Below are 22,554 nucleotides of genomic sequence, written 5' to 3' on the forward strand. Positions count from 1 at the left end.
TTGTTGGTCTAGGTGTGTACGTATAATTTTTTCCACGGTTTTTTGAAGGAAATTTGTTGATGTTGATGAAGTGTTGTTTTATTTTGTTGATTTCATCGTGAATTTTATCAGGTGAACAGAGTTTTATAAGAAAACAATAAGCAAAGGCAACGAAACCCTACTTATACAGCAACTAAAACCAAAATTAAACCAATATAAAGGAACACCTTTATACCTATACAAATTAATAACCTAAGAGTCAACTACAACGCCTCTACAATCCTGTACCCGTTTATACTCTCGTCCCTGAGACATGTGCCCGGCAACGGTCAGTTGCAAACTCTCTCTTTGTTAACCTGAAGATGACCTACGAAGGTCAAAACGTTGTTCTCTCCTTATCAATAAAAGTGTTAATACCCATATCAGCCATTCTGAGATACAGTTTTATTTCAAGTGGGTTTCTTGTCATCCAGAATGATTGCACCCCAATTAAACGTACAGACTTTAAACTCTTGAGCAACTTAATAAGCCAACAATTCTGGAAAAATATTTTATACAAAAATATATCATTTTTAAGCCATTTTCCAGCACTGTTACACTTAAGATATATCTAAAACACATCCCTTTAAAATGGTGAACCGTATCGTTTTACAAATCTTCACATTATAACTTTTGTAATAGTTCATTTCAAAATAAAAGGTACATTTGCGAATTTATTCAGTCGTTTAGTAAAACTAATAACACAAAAACACGAGTATTAATCGTTGAGGAACAATTTATTGATTCTGAAAAATTAACCACAAACAAATTGTATTACAACGTTGAAGCAACAAAAACATCAAGTTTGAAATTAATATCATGGTCAAAGTTAACTTAGTTTCTAAAGCATATTAACATACGAAAAATATACGTAAAAAATGCATTAATACCATATTTGGCAAGAAAATCTGCCATTTATTAGAGTGAGTTATAAACAGACCTGACCCTAAATAAGACATGTATTGTTCACAAATATCTGTTTACTTACAGTAGTGCAACAGTAAAATTATAATTGTCTTAATGGTTCTCTCTGAGCTAAAAGTAGGCACCTTTCTTTTACTGACCTATATCTTTGTTCCTTTATACACAACTTGTGTTGTTTGTTTTAGCCACAAGTCATAGCTAGACAACCACAAACAAACAACGTTTCAAAGTTTTGTTTTTACAAACAATGGTAAATTTATGAAAGCAGATAATAAAATCATTGAAACCAATTACCAATTCTGTGATAATGAAATTCACACAAGTATTGAATGTCTAATTTTTCTTTAACTTCAATATATGATACACAAAGTTAGACAGCTCTTACTGAACCAGTTAACATGTTAAACACTTATTTTGTTAATCTTTCTCCTCAGTATACATATTAATTTTAGTAAACCTTTTATCTTTAATAATGCCTATTAAGATTATAAGTAAATATTTCATATAATTCCTTTTATATAATAAAAATTATTATAATTCTTAATCTAAAACTTTTTCATTAAAGCCAGTGAATGAAATATTTCTTTATAAAACTATGAGTTTAATTTCTTCTTTATTAAGTGGGTAAAGAAGGGGCTAGTTCATGACAGTTTTAGTAAACCCTGTAGTAACAGGGTACCTGTAATCCATCTACCATGGACAATCAAATCCTGGTTTGTAGTGTCGCAAGTCTGAAAACTTACCATCTATCTACTGGGGGACCACTTAGTGTAACAAGTAGTGTGTAAAAACAAACCACAAGTAAGCTAGTACTGGGGGACCACTTAGTGTAACAAGTAGTGTGTAAAAACAAACTACAAGTAAGCTAGTACTGGGGGACCACTTAGTGTAACAAGTAGTGTGTAAAAACAAACCACAAGTAAGCTAGTTCTGGGGGACCACTTAGTGTAACAAGTAGTGTGTAAAAACAAACCAGAAGTAAGCTAGTACTGGGGGACCACTTAGTGTAACAAGTAGTGTGTAAAAACAAACCACAAGTAAGCTAGTACTGGGGGACCACTTAGTGTAACAAGTAGTGTGTAAAAACAAACCACAAGTAAGCTAGTACTGGGGGACCACTTAGTGTAACAAGTAGTGTGTAAAAATAAACTACAAGTAAGCTTATACTGGGGGACCACTTAGTGTAACAAGTAGTGTGTAAAAACAAACCACAAGTAAGCTAGTACTGGGGGACCACTTAGTGTAACAAGTAGTGTGTAAAAACAAACCACAAGTAAGCTAGATGCTCTAACTAACAGAAAATCACTTTCAGCTGTACATGGATTTGTTATAAGCATATTGTATGCATTTTTATTTTACATAAAGTTGATTGGTTTGATTGCTGTTGAGCACAAAATTACTCAATGAAACTCAATTATCAGTGTTGTTAGCTTGTAGACTAACTATTGAAACACAATTATCAGTGTTGTTAGCTTGTAGACTAACTATTGAAACACAATTATCAGTGTTGTTAGCTTGTAGACTAACTATTAGCCACTTGTAGGCTTTTGACACAGGTAGCTTACTCAGAAAGAGATAATGTAAAACTTGTACTACAAATAAATAAAAACTCACTCTGAGATTATTTATATGATTACATATATAAAAAAATTAAAATATTTTCATATTTGTTTAATTACACTAAAACTGTTCAAACACAAGATTAAGTAGGTCTTGGCAAATTAACAAAGAGAGAAATTTCAGTAAACACTAAAATTTTACACACTACCATCAGAGTTCGACCAAAAACCTACAAGTCTGTAACATTTCTAAGAACACAAATAAAATGGAGTGAAGTCATTATTTTGTCCAAACTAGAGTAGCCAGCATCACCTGAAAACTGTTTTATACAGTGTGACCCAGTAAACTAGTAGCTGAACTTTACAGGCTTGATCTGAAATGATAGACGTCTGTTCTTTTTATAGATATGTATTATGAATCTAAATCAAATGATCATGGATTCAGTAGCCCTGTTGTTTTCCTTTCCATATCTGTCAAATATTTATTATTCATACAGTTTATAATAAATATGTAAAACATGGTAACACTGAAAAACATCTTCAATATAGATGTTTCTGAACTTACTTAAAATTCATCATCATCGATATATATAAAAAAAAACGTTTGTAATATTTGAACTACAAAAAAAAAACACAGAGTTGGTTTCATGTTCAATCATAAGTTTACAAATAGAAAGTATGATAAAAACTTTTAATAAATAACGTTAAGAGAAATGCTTAAATACAAGTAAAAATACTGTAGCTTTAGAGAAATAATAAATATCGATCAGAACATTTTATAACTGATTACATCAACAAGAACAGAAAGGAGTTAACGTTATTATTTAGTGTTCAGTGACCAATGAGTATTTTAACAACACTGTGTTTATTCTCATATTTAAGCCTTTCTCTATAATAGTTTCCCTTAACAATGTTGTTTATTAAACCATATGTTTTATTATACATTCTATTACATTGTTACTGTTTAACCTGTTCTCTCTAAACTTCCAACTTAATACAAAAACTTGCTCTATGCTAATGTTGTTTTGTAGTTAAAATGTTATATTATTTTTTTTGAGATAGTAATGCTTATGGCAGAATTTATGGAAATTCCAAATCATCCGTATTAAAGACTTTACTTAATATTACAATGTTTTTTAATATTTATTATAAAACTTTGTTTTGCACCTGATGAATGAACTGCAATCACTAGGTTTAGTATAGTGAGTTGTAATATATCTTATTGTCTTGTCATCTGGTCTACACAACTGGCCTTTAAATACTGTCAAATTCAGAAACAATTCACACAGAATATAAGAGAAAAAAAAAACATTCATGCCAAAGAATACCTTCCTAATCTGACAACTTAAAACATTACTGGATTTATGAAACAAAAATTTGATCAATTGGTTAAAGGCAATTAAAATAATAAGAAAACAAATCTAAGCAATAAAAAACCTAAGAATACAATGGTATAAAAAAACTAACAGAAAAACAAGTGACTAGCATCGCATCACTACCATAAAACTTTGAAGTTGAAGAATGGGTCAAAACATCAGTTGAAATAAACAATTTTTCAACTTAAGTTTTATTTCCTAGTTATACCAAATCATTATTTTAACTCTTTTCCCTCCAGTTAACATAAAAATTAAAAAATAATGTCTCTTCTCCTTAAAACAAAGCCACAGTTTGCATAACATAAACAGAAAAATATTTTGTCTTAAACTTATAAACTCATTTCACCAATACATTATTTGCTACCATCTTTAACCAGAAGAAGCTTTTCTGATTGTGATGCTTACTGAAAATTACCTTTAAAAACCTTGTTAAAACTGTGTATCTAGAATAAAGATGTTTAAATTATGTTGTTTAGTCTAACTTTATAAAAGTGTATGTTTTGTAATTTAAAATATATCATTAAAATAAAACTTCAACTCAAAGTTTCTATACAACCAACATGAGTTAAAACATTTCCTAATAGCTGTATTACTCTCAATTAAAACCACAGAAATTTGTGATATTCAAACACTTGACCTGCAATCTTCACAGATATGACCTGTTATAAAGCAGCTTTGTAAACTCAACTGTTAATAAAAACTTCACTCAATACAGTGTACACTTATTTTAATTTTATACAATTTACGTACTGTAACTGGATCCTCACTAAGCAAGGTGTATAATTATTTTGTTTTCATACAGTTCACTTACTGTAACTAGATCTTGTCTTATTTTAGCATTATGATTGCATTTGCATAGTACATCTATTCTAATTAACAATTATTTCCACATAGCACCTAGTATGTCTTAGAGAGAAATATATTTGTTAATGGTTTAGCAAAGATTATGAGCATTTTACATACAAGTTGAACATAACTTTTAATATTACTTGTTCAGCTGCAACAAAAACACTGCTGTCCTACTGAAACATCTAACATTATTCTGAACTATGTGTACCTACACTCTTAACAAACTTGCCTTAAAGTTTCTTTAAAGAACCGTTTTTATGACAACATAATTAATAAATTACTTTAGTTTACCACCAAGATATAGAGACAACTGGGAGTTATATACTGTGCAAGTGAAAACACTTTATCACACACTCCAAGCTTCAACACATGATAGTAACTTGTAGCTACTACCTCAGAGGTTAGAAGTAATTCTGTGGCCAAGTCTGTCTACATATTGTTTGTAAAATGTAGGGAAAAAAGTCAATTTTTTACATTCATATAACTTATTTATGTCTGAAAAGTGCACTTGACTCTGCAAAATATATACACTTGTCAAGTGAATAGACTATCATTGAATATACACCTAATGTCATATTACACAAGTTCTGTTATTAATGCGTGTATGTTATACGTACTTGTCATACAACGTTAAATATCATATTGTTATTGCATTAAATAGCAGATTTATAATGTTTTCTATTGTATTACCTTACACTGTGTTTGAGTATTAAAAATAATTTGACACTTTCTTCTGTCACTATTTCTAGACACCATTATGCAAATAGTCCTTGTACAAGTTTCTGATAAACAATAAAACACATAATGTGCATGCACACAAAAACTCCACAAATTAATTTATGAACACAATGAAGAACAGATAATCAAGTGACAATACAAATCTATAATTATATAATTAATTAAGTACGGAAAACGGTTTTGAATATCAATGTTTGACTGCAACAGAAACTAATTCAGTAGGTAGTTTTTCATGGCTACAAATGTATAATTATATAAAACAAACTTAAGTACTGATAAAGTAACATTGTCTGACAAGGAAAACTTAATCCAACACATTAGTAACCTAGTTTAAATTTTTCTTTCTATAATTTCTCTAACCATAAAGTATGAAATTCTTTAAATCACATAAATAGTTGTTCTATACAATCTAAACCTATAGTCTAATCTTGAAAGGGCTTCCAATGCTCAGTACATAAATATATTTTTAAGTCACATAGAAGATGCCACAAGACATAATCACCACACTCAAGTGTAAGATATGGATGTTGACATATGTAAAGAAAATTAACGTTGAATATCAAACAGAAAAGCTCGCATATCCACAAAGCCATACCATATATTGGTTTACAGAGAAAATCCACTGCCACTCATCACCTCTGGAGTGGAACAGAAATTCCATATTATTATAAAGTGCACTTCTTTGCTGATGCAATTATGCAGAAATATGTTTTAATTCAAATATGTTCTTTATCAATTTTAAATATAAAACTGTCATAAGTTCACTAACAAGCTAGATTTAAAAGGTGCAACTTATTAACATGCAACAAATTCCTCTTAATATACAATAAACTGTATGTAACGAGAACACAATAGGGAACTAAAACCAGCTCCTTACAAAATTCTCTGTAATAATCCATTCACAAGGTCCATCGATTGATCGTCAACTAAAACAATATCATAACCTTCGATGTACTTGGGAAGACTCTCTTCAACCTAGAAGAGAGAGGTACAATAATAACACTGTCTCAGATACGGACTAATCACATAAACTTGACAGTAGTATTGAGTATCACAACAGATGCTACTGTTGGAAGTAATGTTTCCACTTCTGTTTCAGGGATATCTCAAAGAAAGGATATGTTTTTCTAGATGTCACCAGACATATTATTCTAAAATTATTCTACCCTTGTTTGTATTTTTTAAATAGTATTCCATAATTGGTTTAGTTTGTGTGTGTTGTACTGCACAATGTTAGCTATTCAGCTAACTAATCGTTAGTGGTTAACACTCCTACGAAAAGACGTTTCTAGTCCTGATTTCTCCAAGCCCGTTCCCCTGGCTGTGGTTTTGCTAGATAGTAGATAGGGGCAGTGGGAATCTCGTTAATCCATTCATTAATGGATTTAAATGGCAATTTCATTTAAATACAAAATTATTAGCCTAATATTAATAACCTTTCAAGTTGCTCTGGGGCCTATTAGGCCCCACTTTTTGTAGGAGTGTTAATATCACCAAACATATTTTGACTATTAACAATTAATGATAATACATTTTGTATATATATAAATTGTTAAGGAAATGTAATACACCTATTGGTTTTCTTCAGACACTGACAAATATCAAAAATACTACTGTTGTATGTAAACAATAAATGAATAAATGATGAATAAATTAGAGCTATAATGATATGTATCATGATTGTAAGTGTAATTACAATGGTAATGTGCAAAAGATTTCCATACCTTGTGGTTCAGGAATCCAATACGAAGCACGTTTGCAGGTTGTGGAACCCCATCAGCCATCTGGAGGTCCCCAAGAGAATCTCCCAACAGAATAATGTTGTTACGGTGTTTCAGTTGGTTAAAGTACTCACTATTGTGAATGGAAGACTGGTTTTTGTTGAACATGTGAATTACTTCTCCTTTAAAACCAATAGTGTTGCCCTTAAATATAAGAACAAAAAACATCTGTAACCCACTAATGTACCAGGTTCTCATTAAGAAACAGATTATGATTTCAAAGACATTTACCAAAAAAATTGTTTTATTTTTCACAATATTGTAATATATTTGTTATTATTTTTGCAAAACTAATAAAATGCTACCTGTATTCTAATGCCCATGGGGAATTGAGACCTAGGTTTTAGAGCTGTAAGACTATATATTAACACTGACCCACAAGAGGGAACTATATATGAGAGATATTATACTGAGTTAAACAAATATTAACACACATAAAATAATGCTGTTTTAATGTATTTAAAGTATTTATAATGAGCTAAAGAGTTATCTTAAAAAGTTATTTCATTTCTTATTAATTATAGTGAGCTAGAGTTTACTATGTGATGAAGTAACATGTTACTGTATCATAAATAATTATGAGCTAAAGAATTTAATAAGAAATGAAATAATAACATGTTACTATATTATAAGTCCTATCACAGGCCAAAGAGTTCACTATACGATGAAATAACAGTGTTAAACAATATGTTAAGACAGATGGCAGGGATCTTTTCCAAAGTCTGGAAACTGAGCTTATTACAAAAAAAAAAACAGAGTAACATGCACCACTGTAAATTTAAAATCCACCCCACAAAAAGATTTGTTACAAGTTACTCAAACAATTCTAAAATAAGAAAAACAAAATCAGCACTGTTCATATAAATAAGCACAGGAACTGGAACATTACCTCTTCATCAAAATCCATGAAGTTTCCAACAAATTTCATGTTTGGATAGAGAGTACCAAAATGTGTCAGAACCTCTTTTACAAGGTCCCCGAGACCAGCTGAGAATATTAATAAGGGGATCCCATTTCTGTTTAAGGTGTCAAATAATACCTCACACCCACTCCTGAAAAGTCATTTGTATAATTACAATTAACAATATGCAATAGCTCACAACCACACCTGTAAAGTGTTTGTATAATGTACAATTAATACCAATAGTTCACAAATATTACTCAAAACATATTTAATTACAATCAATAATAAATAGCTCACAACCACTACTGAAAAATTGTTTGTATAATTACAACTAATAACAAATATTAGCTCACAACCATCCCTGAAAAACTGTTGTATAATTATAATTAATAAAAAAAATAATAGCTCACAACCATTCTTGAAAAATTGTTTGTACAGTTACAATTAATAACAGCTCTCAACCACTCCTGAAAAACTGTTTGCATAATTACAATTAATAACAATAGTTCACAACCACTATTGAAAAATTATTTGTAATAATTACAACTAATAACAAATAATAGCTCACAACTACTCCTGGAAAACTGTTTGAATAATTACAATTAATAAGTTAATTATTCTACTATGGCTTAAAGTTTACAAAAACACTTGAAAATCAATAAGGTTTTTTTAACTACTAAAACTTAAGACAGTCTTATCAGCCCATTACATGAATGGCAAAATAATAAAACATAAACATTATAATTCATTACATACTACTGTTCAAGTAGACAGTTAATAGTAGTTATTAAAATTATTCTTTTCATTTAAAACAAGATGTACAACATAATAATAAATGGACACACATGTTAGTTTTAAAGTAAATAAAAACTAAATATTACCATTAAGAACATAATACTCAACAGAACAAAATATTAATCAGCTGATATACACTTAGTAGTATTGTTTTGTACCTGTTCAATAGAATCAGAGCTTTAACCTGCTGAAACACACTTTTACTTTGGCCTCAAAATAACTTCTACTGTGACCAGCAAAACAACTTTAAAAAAACTAATTACAGCCTGCTGAAGTCAGAACACTACAAAATAGGTTTCAATTTTGGCCAGCTAAAACCAAGACAACTTCAAACACATTTTTTCTATAGTTTATTGAACCAGAATAATTCCAAACTCACTTCACCTACAGCTTGCTGAAACTAGCATAACTCTAAATACACGTACACTTTAACCAATAACAACAACAACAAAGTACAACTCTAGATACACATATACTTTGGCCTGCTAAATCCAAGACAACCTTAAACTCGCTTCAACTATGGTGTGATAAAACCAGAACATACCTCAAACTTTAATAACAAGTCCAAAAAACTTCAATTACAGCCCAATAAAACCAGGACAGCACCAAATTCCCTTCTACTACAGCCTACCAGAACCAAGGCAATTCCAAATACACTTCCACTAGGCTAACTAAAACCAAGATAATCTCAGACATATTCCAACTATAGCCTACTTAAACTGGGATGACTCCAAACACATTTTACCTTGATCTGCTAAATGAAGGACAACCCCAGACATACATCAAGTATAGCCTGCTAAAACTAGAACAATACCCCAAATACTCTTACTTTATCTCAGAACAGCCCCATATACAATTTTATTTTACCTTAGGACACCTCATCAATAGCATGTTAAAATAAAAACAACACCTAACACATCTCAACAACAGCTTTTTACAATAAAGGCAAGAACAACACCTAAAACACTGGTACAATGAACTAGTGTTTTTAAATTTGCTAATTATAGTACCTTTGTACTGTACACAAACAAATAATTGTTTATGATACAACAACCACAGGAAGAGAGAATTCATACTTTAACATAAGTTGCTTTAGTTTGTTACACAATGGTAGTAAACACACACAGCACATTTGTCATGTACTGTTTCAGAAAACATGCACTACAAAAACAATACAAGCTCAGACAATATATTGAAACATATTTAGTTGGTTATTTTTCAGCCGTACCTCAACATGACATCAGAACTTTTCACCATTTTTGTGAAGTCACCTTTTTTTACTCCACTTGTCCCCACAACATGGTGAGCTTGTGTATACCTACAAGACAAAAGGGTATTATAATATTCTGTAATCTAAATGAACATACAAAACAAGTAATGTATAATAATTAATACCTCTAATAGTAACCTTACTGTCTTCTTAGTCAGTGCTCAGTAACTGCAATAAGATGTTCCTGTGTTAGATTGTTATACATTTAACAATAGCTTTTGTGAAGACCTCTAATAGCAACCTTAGTGTCTTGGTCAGTGCTCAGTAACTGCAATAGGATGTTCCTGTGTTAAATTGTTATATTTTAACAATAGCTTTTGTGAAAGAAACAAGCAACAAGATTTAAACATATAATAAAGTAGTAACCAACAACTCTAATAAAATTAGTGAAAGTAACAATCACAAATATCATTATGAATTGGAATGATAATTGAAACAGTTAGTCAAGAAAATTGAACCTTATATGAATAATGACCACATCGTATATAAAATGTGTGATATATCACGAACTAACTGAAAAGTTAATGCTACTCTCAACATCTAGCTAATAACAAAATAAAACACAAGTCAGAATTTGGTCACATTTATCTCTTTGATATATACAAGAAATATATACATTCTTCATGTTACGTTCATTATTTCATCCAAAAGTTGCAATCCATTCAGTCTAAAAACACAGATATACCTGATGCCTCTTTTATAATGTTACCATTATATGGTGTGAAGTCTCAATTATTTTAGTCTTAAAACAAAAATGGAAGTATTATTTTATCACATCATTAGCTTAGTGATTATCTTAAGTTATCCTGTAATTAGCACATACAGCTTCTTTCAGTATAAACAAAATAACAAAAATATATGAATTAACTGAGTACTTACCATTCTACCATTTTTGGAATTTTGTCCTCAATACTGATGGTTGGATCTATTTCAATAGGATAATACTTACTGTGTAGATCTTTAGCCTAGAAGAAACAATAAAGGTGAAATTTAAGACAGACATACTTCCTTACTGTGACTAATAAAATGTTTTGTGTATCTTTACAAAAGTTTGCAAGCTTTCAGTAAGTATTAAGCTTTTTGTTTACAGCAAATCAGAATTTTGAATGAAGTATTTTAATTAAAAATGTCTCCCTGAATGTATAAAGTCAAGGTGTTGATTGTTCCTAGTGTATTGATTTTTATATTAAGATTAAAAATACTTTTTTTTTTATACATCTGAAAATTCTCAATTTTCACTTATTAATTTATAAAACACCTAAACAAATTACCACATATTATTATTCATTAAACCCTCATATTTTATGTTATTTTCTCTAAAGTACTGTTATATGAAGTTGGTCAAATTGACTGACTTCGCAACCACCATACAAAAATACAAAATAAATCTAAACATCCATTTTTCTTCATTTTCTTAGAATGACTCCAAATTGTAACATGAAACCACATTTCCTTATCCTAAATAGCTTTAAATGTCAACAGTAAAGTTCTGTTTACACTTAAATTTTAATGTCTAGCTAATAATCCCAACATACTAATTGTAAATCACTTGGTGAACATGTTGCTCATATCATTCTATCAAACTACATAAACCATGAGCTACTCGTGAGCATACCTTGTGAAAAGTTTTTATTACTCTTATTTTTTATTTTACCAAGTCTAACCTAAAACATTTCTATACTTACATTTTAGTTACTTTTATAGTAAATAAATATATAAACAATACACAAGAGAAAGCAAGAAATATAACACTAACATGGGCTTTACTGTCAACTATCAATGAATCTTAAACCAACTCGTTTGTATTAATGGTATGAATAAACTGAAGAACACAGAAAAATAATACATAAAAATCAAACAATGTCCTCTTACTAGCAACATTTTTCTGGCTTTCTAACTATGTGATGAGAGCCATTAAAAATACAGTTAAGTTCATTAATGTATTTACCACGGGAATAAAATTTGAACTGGTAGTGAAATAAGACAATTCTCTGTACATATGACATATAGATTAATACCTTGGCTCTTAATTGGTTATAACTAGTACAGTAATAAAAATCAGAAAAAAAATAATGGTAATTCCTGAAAGAAAGGATGTAACAAGTTGGTGTAGCAAGAAGGTCTGATTTTCTAGCTTATGACTGTGAAGCCAAATACCACTGAGGGCCACAAAAAATATGTATATTTTGCCTGAGTAATAGTAATATTACAATGACTAATTAATGTTAAATTTCACTCTTTTTGGAAGAGTGGTAAATAAATTAGAGAAGAGAGAATACCTGAAGGAAAAAATTTTCACAGTTTTCACACCAAGGAAACTGAGGATTGTTTTTAATATTGCCTTATAAAATTATGAACTTAAAATTTATATCACATCAAAATTTGGATTATTAGTACATATTTATGCCAAGTTTACTTGTATAATATACAATACAGAAACTTAAATTTTGAATTTAACACAATAAAACCTTATGACATGGGCAGAAAAGGATACCCATACAGAAAAAGAGAAACATAATCTGATACAATAAGTCTCAAAAGTAGAGGAATGAAATAAGGAGGAACAGGTATACCAGGCTAAACTAGCAAAGAGAAAGGAATTAACCTCTACAGAAGACAGGAGTACACTGAATGTCTCAAAAGTAGAGGAATGAAATAAGGAGGAACAGGTGTACCAGGCTAAACTAGCAAAGAGAAAGGAATTAACCTCTACAGAAGACAGGAGTACACTGAATGTCTCAAAAGTAGAGGAATGAAATAAGGAGAAACAGGTGAACCAGGCTAAACTAGCAAAGAAAAGGAATTAACCTCTACAGAAGACTGGATTACACTGAATGTCTCAAAAGGTGGAAGGATAGGATAGGGAATATTGGAGGATGGTGAAAAAAAAACACACAAAATTGGGGAACTAGAAGGCAAGGAGCTCAATCCCCAAGCAGGCCAAACAGATCCCAAATACAGGGAACATGGAAAGGAACAGAATTGTCCCTGCAAGCCAGGACAGATAAAAGCATCACAAATGGGAAGGGCACAAGGCATTTGGGTGTGAGAGGTGAGCTTTTGGAAATAGGAATCAGGGTAAACCAGAATATCAAGCAAAAATGAAAGACAAGGTAAAACTCAAGAACTGGGCTAATGGAGTAAAGAGCAAACAATATTAAAGAACACACATGAAAAAAAAAAGGAAAAGAACAAACGTGAGATATGAAAACATTATAAAGTAATTCATATAACAGTAAGACACTAACCTAAAACAAATCAAATTAAATATATAATCAAGTAGATCTTTCCTAACTGCAGAGATAGAACTTTGGCTGATGGGACAAGTGAAGTAGACCCAGTAATCATGCAATAATCCACAACACTTAAAAACAGCTGCAGCATTCCCAAAAGTTAACAAGCTTGCAGAAGCCAGAGTAGAAATAAGGCCTGTTTGTGTAATAACAGAACTAAGTACAAGTCATCATCATTTAAGAATTCATTACCCAAAATTAAAGTTTTTGAAAGAAAAGCGTAAGTTCCATTAACAAATGTAAATCTCACTCTGAACTCAGATGAGAAAACTTTAACATATATATTTAAAGCAATGCTGAGGAAAAGAATGAAGTTAGCATGAGTGTAAGAGTATAGGCAGAGTTATTGTGTATGGAGGCTGTGTCACCTTCCTACTGGTGGAGGGCTTTTGTCACATGATGACATCTTTGTGCCCCAGTGAAGTTCACATCAAGAACACGAATGTAAGGAAGAATTCATTTCTGTGTCAGAAGGAGAGTTATGTCAGGTAAAATGCTCTAAGTTAGTTCCATTTGAAATGCATCTTTAATTATATAGTATGCTAACAAGTTATTCTAAGACACACACTAGCATATATTTCCCAAGTTAGAACAACTGGGTGATAAATTAGCAAATTTTAATTTGGAAATCAGAAGATATGGTTTATTTCAGGTAAAATTTTCTTAATGTTTGATATATTCAATCTGAACAATAACTTATGTAACATATTTACTAAACACTCAGGCTAGGAACCCTAAGGTTCAGGCAGACATATTCAGCAAACACACTGTGTATTTACTACATAGTGACATGCTAGTGGTTTGGTGACATCCCAATAATACTTAGTAATAACATAACTTTATAACTTTGCCATTATGTGGTAACTTTGCATTTTATTCACATAGTCAGAATGTAACTTTACAACATAAAGCTGGTGTTATGAGGTAGCAATAACATGAAAATATTACATAGCATATGAAAAGCAGAATAGTACATCACTTGGTAGTGTAATTCATAGAGTATTATGTATTCCACATGTAGTATTTCTTTTTGGTGTTTAAATACCAGTTTGGTACATCTAATGTCACATTCAAATACAAATATTATAACTCGTGTAAAATATTATTTTTCATTTAAAAATTAACTGTAATTTACTTGTCTACATCTGATGTAAGCTATGTAAATAGTTTAATTCAAAAGTTTTATGACACTTAGTTGTAAGCAAAAACAAAATAAGATTTATCAAGTAGTTTCAGGTAAGTCTTACCTTACATTCATGTATTAGGCCTAATGCTTAGACTACAAATAGGCCAACTATTACTTGAATAATTGGGTTTCCAAGGAGTATGGTCTTCACAATAAATGACTACATACTTATTTCTAATGCTATTAATGACATGGTACTGATTCATCATGTGATTGTTTATATTTATGTATTTCAGAGAAAAAATCTGTAACATAGTTTGTAGTCACACCAATAGGAAGAAAAAGCAGTTTCACTAACATAAATAGACCTTAACAAAATAAACCTTTACTGAACCAGTTAAAGAAAAAATCTCAAAGCTTTACAAAAATAAATGATACAAGTCAATATAAAATTCTTATCACTTTACACTTGTACTTTTAAGGTTTCAACAAGCATACAGACACTTAAAATTGAAACTGCCATGTTCAAGAAAATAAGCTTATATATAATATTAATTAAAATTTATGGCATCAAGTTGTCACATTTAGCAGACCAGTTCTATTTTTGGTAGCCTGGAGTGACCAGATCACCAGTTAAAGGATAAATAATATACTCTTCAAAAACAAAATGCAAAAGGCAAAATTTGAGACAAATTGTTAACAAGTTTATTCCAGGTAGTTCTGTATGACATGTGTGAAACTTTGCACATTCACTGCTGAACATCCAAAGTCTGAAAAGGCGAAGTCCACGCTCACTAGTTGAAGTTTAACGTCACTCAACGTCAATAACGAGTATGCCCCCCGTGAGCATCAATAACTGCTTGGCATCTCCTGCCCATGGAAGTGATGAGATGACGAATCACATCCTGTGGAATGGCTGCAAAGCTGCTGCAAGCTGAGGTAGAGTCCGAGGTTGAGATTGTCATCGTCGCAGACGTCGGTCCAACTCGTCCCAAAGATGTCCGATAGGGTTTAAATCTGGTGATCTGGAGGGCCAGAGAAGAACGTTGATGTTGTGGTGTCTCAAGAAGACAGTGGTGAGTCAGGCTGTGTGAGGACGGGCGTTGTCATGTTGAAAAACGTTGTTGACATTCACCATGATGGGTTGCACATGGGGCCTAAGAATTTCGTCGACAGTTGCGTACGGTCTGATCGGAAATCCTACGCAGCCCTGGTATGGTTGAGGCAGTAGACGTCGCAGTGGTGGTCCTATCCCGAAGGTGACGTAACCGGATGTAGGGATCTTGTGCGGGCGTGGTCACACGAGGTCTGCCAGATCGTGGACGGTCACGAGTTGATCCATGTTGTTGGTGACAATTCCATAGCCTTGTGATGGTGCTTGGGTGGACATTCACAGCTCTGGCAACATCTGATCGAGATTCACCTGCTTCCAAGCGACCAATGGTGTTGTTGCGTTGTGCTTCAGTCAGTCTTGGCTTAACTGTATTGCGTGTCATTGGCTTAATACTGAGCTATGGAAACCGAAAACCCGTCACTTTTATAGGGATTTTGCACATGTTGCACTTGCAAAACAAGCAGATCTCTCAAACAAATTTATTGGACACGAATGCGTTTTGGCGAAAAATCCATTGTTTTCCTCCGTTTTCAAAGTGCACAACTTTTATTGTCATTTTGGTCTGACAATCAGTGCCTTAACACGTGTAACATCACATACTCTGAGCTTGTAACGTTATTACATATATTTCTCTTTAAGATAAAAAAAATATCCCTTTTGTGTTTCTTTTTTTGAAGAGTATATTATGTTAATTGGGCAGCTACTGTCCCTCATTATACATTCTTCTGTTAGATTACCGGTGGCAACTCCTAACGAGACTGGATGAATTCTTCAGCAGAAAAAAAACAATCTCACAGAACTTTTACAACAACTTGTCAGTAAAGGGAGAGCAGTTTCACAAGTCCAAGCATAAGAGGTGGAAGTAGTGGAGGGCATGTAAGAGTAACCAATGGATACATAGGAAGACCTGCACTAAGCCAGAAAAACAACTAATAATTAAGTCCGATAATGAATAGTTATTTTTTTCATTCATACTTCTTATAATGAATATAAATATTTTAGACATGTCAAATGTATGCCAATTTGTACATGTAATCAAGCGTCCATCTGATCAAATATGTCCTGAGTGCCTTTAGAAGGAATGATGTTGGGAACTTCGTAAGAATGTTTAAGAAGCTGAGAATTTTCCATCTGTGATTCAGCTTCAACATTAAGACCACAAAGAACAAGCAAACATTCCAAGACCTTGGTAACTATGGTAATTAAAATACAATGAATATAATTTAGCCAAACTTTAAATGCATTCAAGACAAAAGTAACATAAAAAACACAATAACATCACTGGTAAAGCATGTAGCAACTTTGTCTTAGCTACATACTGCATGAAACAAAATATTCAGTTTTGGTATAAACTTAGGTGCAACTTTATTTGTACAGCAGATGTTTGTAATGATAAATTTAATCAACACTGTTTTAACACAATAATATTATAGTCCTTGTAAGAAAAATGAAAGATACAAATCCTATACTTTTTAATTTCTGATTTTGTTGATAGCTGTACTGGTCAGTCAAAATGAATGTCTTTTACATTTACAGGCACGGGCCACTTTGACATCTTCCAGAAGACTCAAACTCCAATCGGATTCAGATGAACTGAGACAAAATATCAGAGTGACATTATACCAAAAGGGTGTGCAATTTACTTTTATAATGTCATATAAAAAAAATATAAATTTGTTTTTGTAATATTGTACCAGAAAATGTGTAATTTTTGTAATGTTATATCAAGAAAGTGTGTAATTTATTTTTGTAATGTCATATAAAAAAATGTATAATTCGTTTTGTAATACTGTATCCAAAAATATAAAATTTATTTATGTTATGTTGTATACAAAAATATGTGTGATTTATTTTTGTAATATCATATCAAAAATGTATAATTTGCTTTTGTAATATTGTACAAAAAAAATGTACAATTTGTTGTTGTAATATTATATAAAAAAGTGTGTAATTTATTTTTATAATATCCTATAAAAAATGTATAATTTGTTTTTGTAATACTGTATCAGAAAATGTGTAATTTCTTTTTGTAATGTTATATCAAACAAGTGTAATTTATTTTTGTAATGTAATATAAAAATGTATAATTGTTTTTTGTAATGCCATATAAAATATGTATAATTGGTTTTTGTAATGTATAAAAAATGTAAAATTTGTGTAATGTGATATAAAAAAGTGTGTAATTTATTTTATGCCATAAAAAAATTGTTTCTGTAATATTATATCAGAAAATGCATAATTTATTTTCGTAATATTGTATCAAAAAGTCTAATTTGTTTTTGTAATATTGTATCAAAAAATCTAATTTGTTTTTGTAATATTGTATCAAAAAATGTGTATTTTGCTTTTGTGATATTGTATCAAAAATGTATATTTTGCTTTTGTAATATTGTACTAAAAATGTGTAATTTGTTTCTGTAATGTTATGTGAAAAAAGTGTGTAATTTATTTTTGTAATGTCATATCAAAAAATGTATAATATTTTCTGTAATATTAATACAAGAAAATGTGTAAATCTTGTTCTTATGTTGTCATATCAAAAACGTATACTTGTTGTCATTGGTAATACTGTATCTGAGATAATAAATTATGTTACTTCTCATTTATTTTTGCAAATTAATAAATTTGAAAGTATTCTGAGAAGAGGTAAAAGGTATAAACAAGACCCTAAGAAGAGGTTGAAATCAACAGAAGGTAGCACCAAGTTGAGAACCGATAGTTAAAAATAGTAGAATGATAAAAGGAATGTTGGTATTGTAACATACCAAACTGATTTGCATATTGGCAGTTCTGATAGTCAACATTTTTAAGTAAAAGTAGCATAAATTAACCAAGTAATCATGACTAAACCACTATATTATTGATACATATTGTGTTTGCTGGGTAACCATCCCTAATTTGGAAGTATTGAATAGAATGAAAGCAATCAGTTATCTTTTCTGTATACATGGCTAACCTTTTATTTAACCAAAGAGTAGCACTGACCGTCATGGCTATCATTAATGCTCAACTCAAAGTGTAGCACGGTCAGTAGCTTAAGACGGGCACAAACATTCTGATCCACTACCAAGTCTGCTAGCCACCATGTTTTTATGGATATTTACTGGGTATTATTATAACAAATTTTTTAAATATATTTAATCTAATTTATATGCAACATAAAATGATTCTCACTTGTAATAAGTAAGGATAAAGACTACTTAAAGTAAAAAGTCAATAACTTTCAGTTTTTAATAAGTATTAGTAAGTAGAAAATAAAATTTCACCTTTTTTCGGCACTCTTCAGGAATGTATGGACTAGAATCCAGAATAGCTACAAAAAGTAGACAGGAAGCATCAATTAATGGCTTATTTTCCTCACAAAATGTGTTTCAACAAGAATATCAATGTACTTCAATACACAAACAATAATAAATTTTATGTTCAAACATGGATTACTTAGCAATACTTATTATGTCATTCATTTCTACACCATTCACTACTAGTTGAATCCACAAACTGCACCACTTCACAAATTTTGATATTTAGGTCTAGTGCAACATTCAGCATAGAGAATCAATCAAACAGGAGAAATCATATGATTTTAAGTAAACAACCCTAGAAACACAATCAGTAACTAGTGCAATATTAATGATAGTTTGTGTGTGTGTGTGATTGTTAAGTAATAAATGGTGCCATAACTAACAAAGACAGGAACCAAACAGGCAATGTGGTGTATAAATAGTTTATAAAAACCTTATTTTATTTGCAAATTATCATCATTCTTTTATAATTATTTTCATGCACATATTCAGTTTCAAATACCTAAATATTTTTTGTTAAAATTATCTTCAGAATGAAAGTTCAGTTGTAATGTTGAAACTTTAGGTTTGCCTGTCACCCTTCCTAATCTTTAACTAGCATACACTATTGGATCTTGGTGACAAGAGGTTAGAACTGAACTGAAAAAATGCAACATAGAAACTGTAATAATACTAAAATACAAGTATGTGTAAATTCATTAATAACCCAATAAAACTATATTTACTATCATTTTGAAAACTATTTTACCAAAGAAATACTAATGGTGCCAACAAATAAATATTATTATATATAGAAAGTTCTAAGCAAGAGAACACTTTCAGTCACTAGGTGCATCAGTTAAGTTTCCAAAACATATATAACCCTATCACTTCAATTAAACCTATCTTATTCATAATCCCATCTACAAAAATTAAATCAATTTTCAAACATTCATTTCAATCTAGTTCATAATGCCATCTAAAAAAATTAAATCACTTTCCAATAATCCATTTAAATATTGTTCATAATAACCACATTAAAAAAAATTAAATCACTTTCCAATAATCCATTTCAATCTTGTTCATAATACCATCTAAAAAAAATTCATTCCAATCTTATTCATAATACTATCTATAAAAATTAATCATTTTCCTAAATCCACAACAATTATATCACAGAAAATAATCCAAACAACATAAGAAAGCTGAAAAATAAAACACCATTACAGGTACTTAGGTTTTAAAAGATGTTTCAAACAATATAAATAATACTAAAGTGACATTCCTTATCTGAAACTACAAAATACTTACAGTAAGTACTGCTACATGGCTTTTGTTGATAATGAATACGGGTAATAGTATGATCAAAGTCTGAGATAACCTAAAACAATAAATGATGTTGAATATATATGTATTTATCAAAAATATTACAAAATATTTCATATAGAAAATTAATGACCATGTATGACTGTCACAGTCATTTTCACACCAAAAAGTAGCTCTTAATAGGTTTTACTTTAACAGTATTTTAAATGTATTTTAAATCTCAGATATTCTATTTAAAAAAACACTCTATTATCAACACTCACGGTTATCTCTATAGAAATTACTATTAAAGCTTCACATAGAATACTGTGTAGAGTTTTGACCCCTTTATGTATGAAAGGATAGACTTATTGGAAAAGTTTTAGAAAATAACTGCTAAAGTTAGCAAAAATATGTTAAATTTTATACTGATTACAAAAGTACTGAATAGCAAGGTGTTAAAAATTAATGTTAGCTGCTATAAATAATTATTTATATAATCTTAGTTAAAGTCTAATTTATTGACTTCAGTTAAAGCTTGAAATATGTGAAAACTTTACAGTAATGTACCTTGCTATGAAAAACAGTACATTCTTTTGATACAACATAAACTTTTATACATTCTTTCACTTTCAAAGGTTTTTCTCATGTTAACACACACACACACAAGTATGTACAAATGTCAAAATATAGTTTACATCCTCTGTGCATATCTGATTAATATTTGTTTGAATTGATTTGTTGGCATGTGTCAACTGTTATGTTTTAGCTTACCTGTAATTTTGATGCTCCTCCGTTAATCAACTGACACACAATGTCTTCAACTTTATTTAGATCTTTCATATGAACATTTGGCTTTTGAAGCTCTTCAATCTTTATTCAAAATATAAATTTAATACACTCTTAACTGCCATAATTCTTCTTAACCTAATGTTATTTAATCTATTTCCTGTTCTTTTTTAACTGAGATTTTAAGCTCTGAAAATATAAAGAAATGCTTGAAATCATACAATGGGATGAATTGCATTGTAAGTTTTGCCTAAAAACCTTTCAACTACTATTTATTTTTATTTGTGTTAAACCTTCAAACTGTACACGTAGTTTTTATTATAAACCTACAATTATTACTTCATAATAACATGCCAGTGAAAACATATAAAGGAAATCTATTAATATCCATTAACATCAACAATAAAAATATATATATATATATGATTTCAATACTATAATTACAGTTGAGAGTATGTTTAAATTATAGCAGGTTTTTATACATACACAAGACAGTAAGTATGTTTACCTTCATTTTTCAGTGCACTCAAAAGAAATTAAGTATGAACATGTGATAAACTTTTTCAAATAAAAAACATCATTTAAATGTTTAAAAGATACATAAAAATTACAATGTTTAGAATAAATAGTTCATTATCAGAAGTACCAACTATCAACATTCATCTTTATTAAAATTGTAATTAAAAGTTTTACATATACAACCTACCAACTATATACTTCAAATTTAAAATAATGAAACATAAATAAAATTAAAATTTGCATTTTGGATACAAATCTACAATTCAAACTTTTATATACTGTATTTAGTCTGCATAACGTTGTGTAATAATACGAGTACCTCTGAAACTACGTTCAATATAGTAGTACTGGATAATATTTGAAAATAATGGCACAGACAACTGAGTTTCATAATAATCTACATATGGATGATACACGCAGTCATAAGCAACTTTATTCTTTATACCATAGCTATACATTATAATTGTTATTACTATTAACGTCAATCTATAAAAAGTTACGTGAGAAGTTTAAAAACAAAAAAGCACGATTTACAGTATTACGTCCATCAGCCATATATTACTGCAAGTTACGACTTTTGTTAATTTGCCACTTACTGTATCAATAATCCTAGTAATTTTCTTTTTCTTTTTTGCCCTCCAAATAAACCGTGAAGCTATCAAAGAAACTGCTGCAACAACCCCGATTCCAATAACAATTTCCAACCCTAATCTTATATTTGTTTTATCCGGTAACATTTCAGTCGTTTATACTTTTACAAACACACACGGTAAGAAAACAGTGCGACTCTTAAATTAACTAAACAACCAAAATCCAGAAACACAAACAACTTTTATCAAATTAGAAAACGACACTCAAAACTCAGAAGTTACGATACCAAACGAAGTGCAGAAATACTCGGATAGTGACGACA

The 22,554-nt window shown here is 30.3% G+C and overlaps 1 protein-coding gene across 1 annotated transcript; it reads right to left on the bottom strand.

Moving 5' to 3' along the window:
• Positions 1-736: 736 nt before the first annotated feature.
• On the bottom strand, positions 737-22,554 carry LOC143239852 (cytosolic 5'-nucleotidase 3-like). Its single transcript, XM_076481468.1, has 9 exons — positions 22,238-22,554; positions 21,108-21,206; positions 20,340-20,409; positions 19,014-19,060; positions 11,094-11,179; positions 10,173-10,262; positions 8,135-8,297; positions 7,189-7,389; positions 737-6,439 (listed from the first exon to the last, which is right to left on the bottom strand). Exons 1-9 carry the CDS (start codon positions 22,376-22,378, stop codon positions 6,338-6,340), a joined length of 999 nt encoding a protein of 332 aa, XP_076337583.1. The 5' UTR covers positions 22,379-22,554; the 3' UTR covers positions 737-6,337.

Source organism: Tachypleus tridentatus, chromosome 1, assembly GCF_004210375.1.
Source record: "Tachypleus tridentatus isolate NWPU-2018 chromosome 1, ASM421037v1, whole genome shotgun sequence".
Lineage (NCBI taxonomy): Eukaryota > Metazoa > Arthropoda > Merostomata > Xiphosura > Limulidae > Tachypleus > Tachypleus tridentatus.

Excerpts from the sequence above, each read along its gene's own strand:
- LOC143239852 (XM_076481468.1), bottom strand. The coding sequence starts at position 22,378 with ATGTTACCGGATAAAACAAATATAAGATTAGGGTTGGAAATTGTTATT. Across the intron at positions 20,410-21,107 it reads GAGGAGCATCAAAATTACAG|GTTATCTCAGACTTTGATCA; the intron begins GTAAGCTAAAAC and ends TTATTGTTTTAG. Across the intron at positions 8,298-10,172 it reads AGTTCTGATGTCATGTTGAG|GAGTGGGTGTGAGGTATTAT; the intron begins GTACGGCTGAAA and ends ATGACTTTTCAG.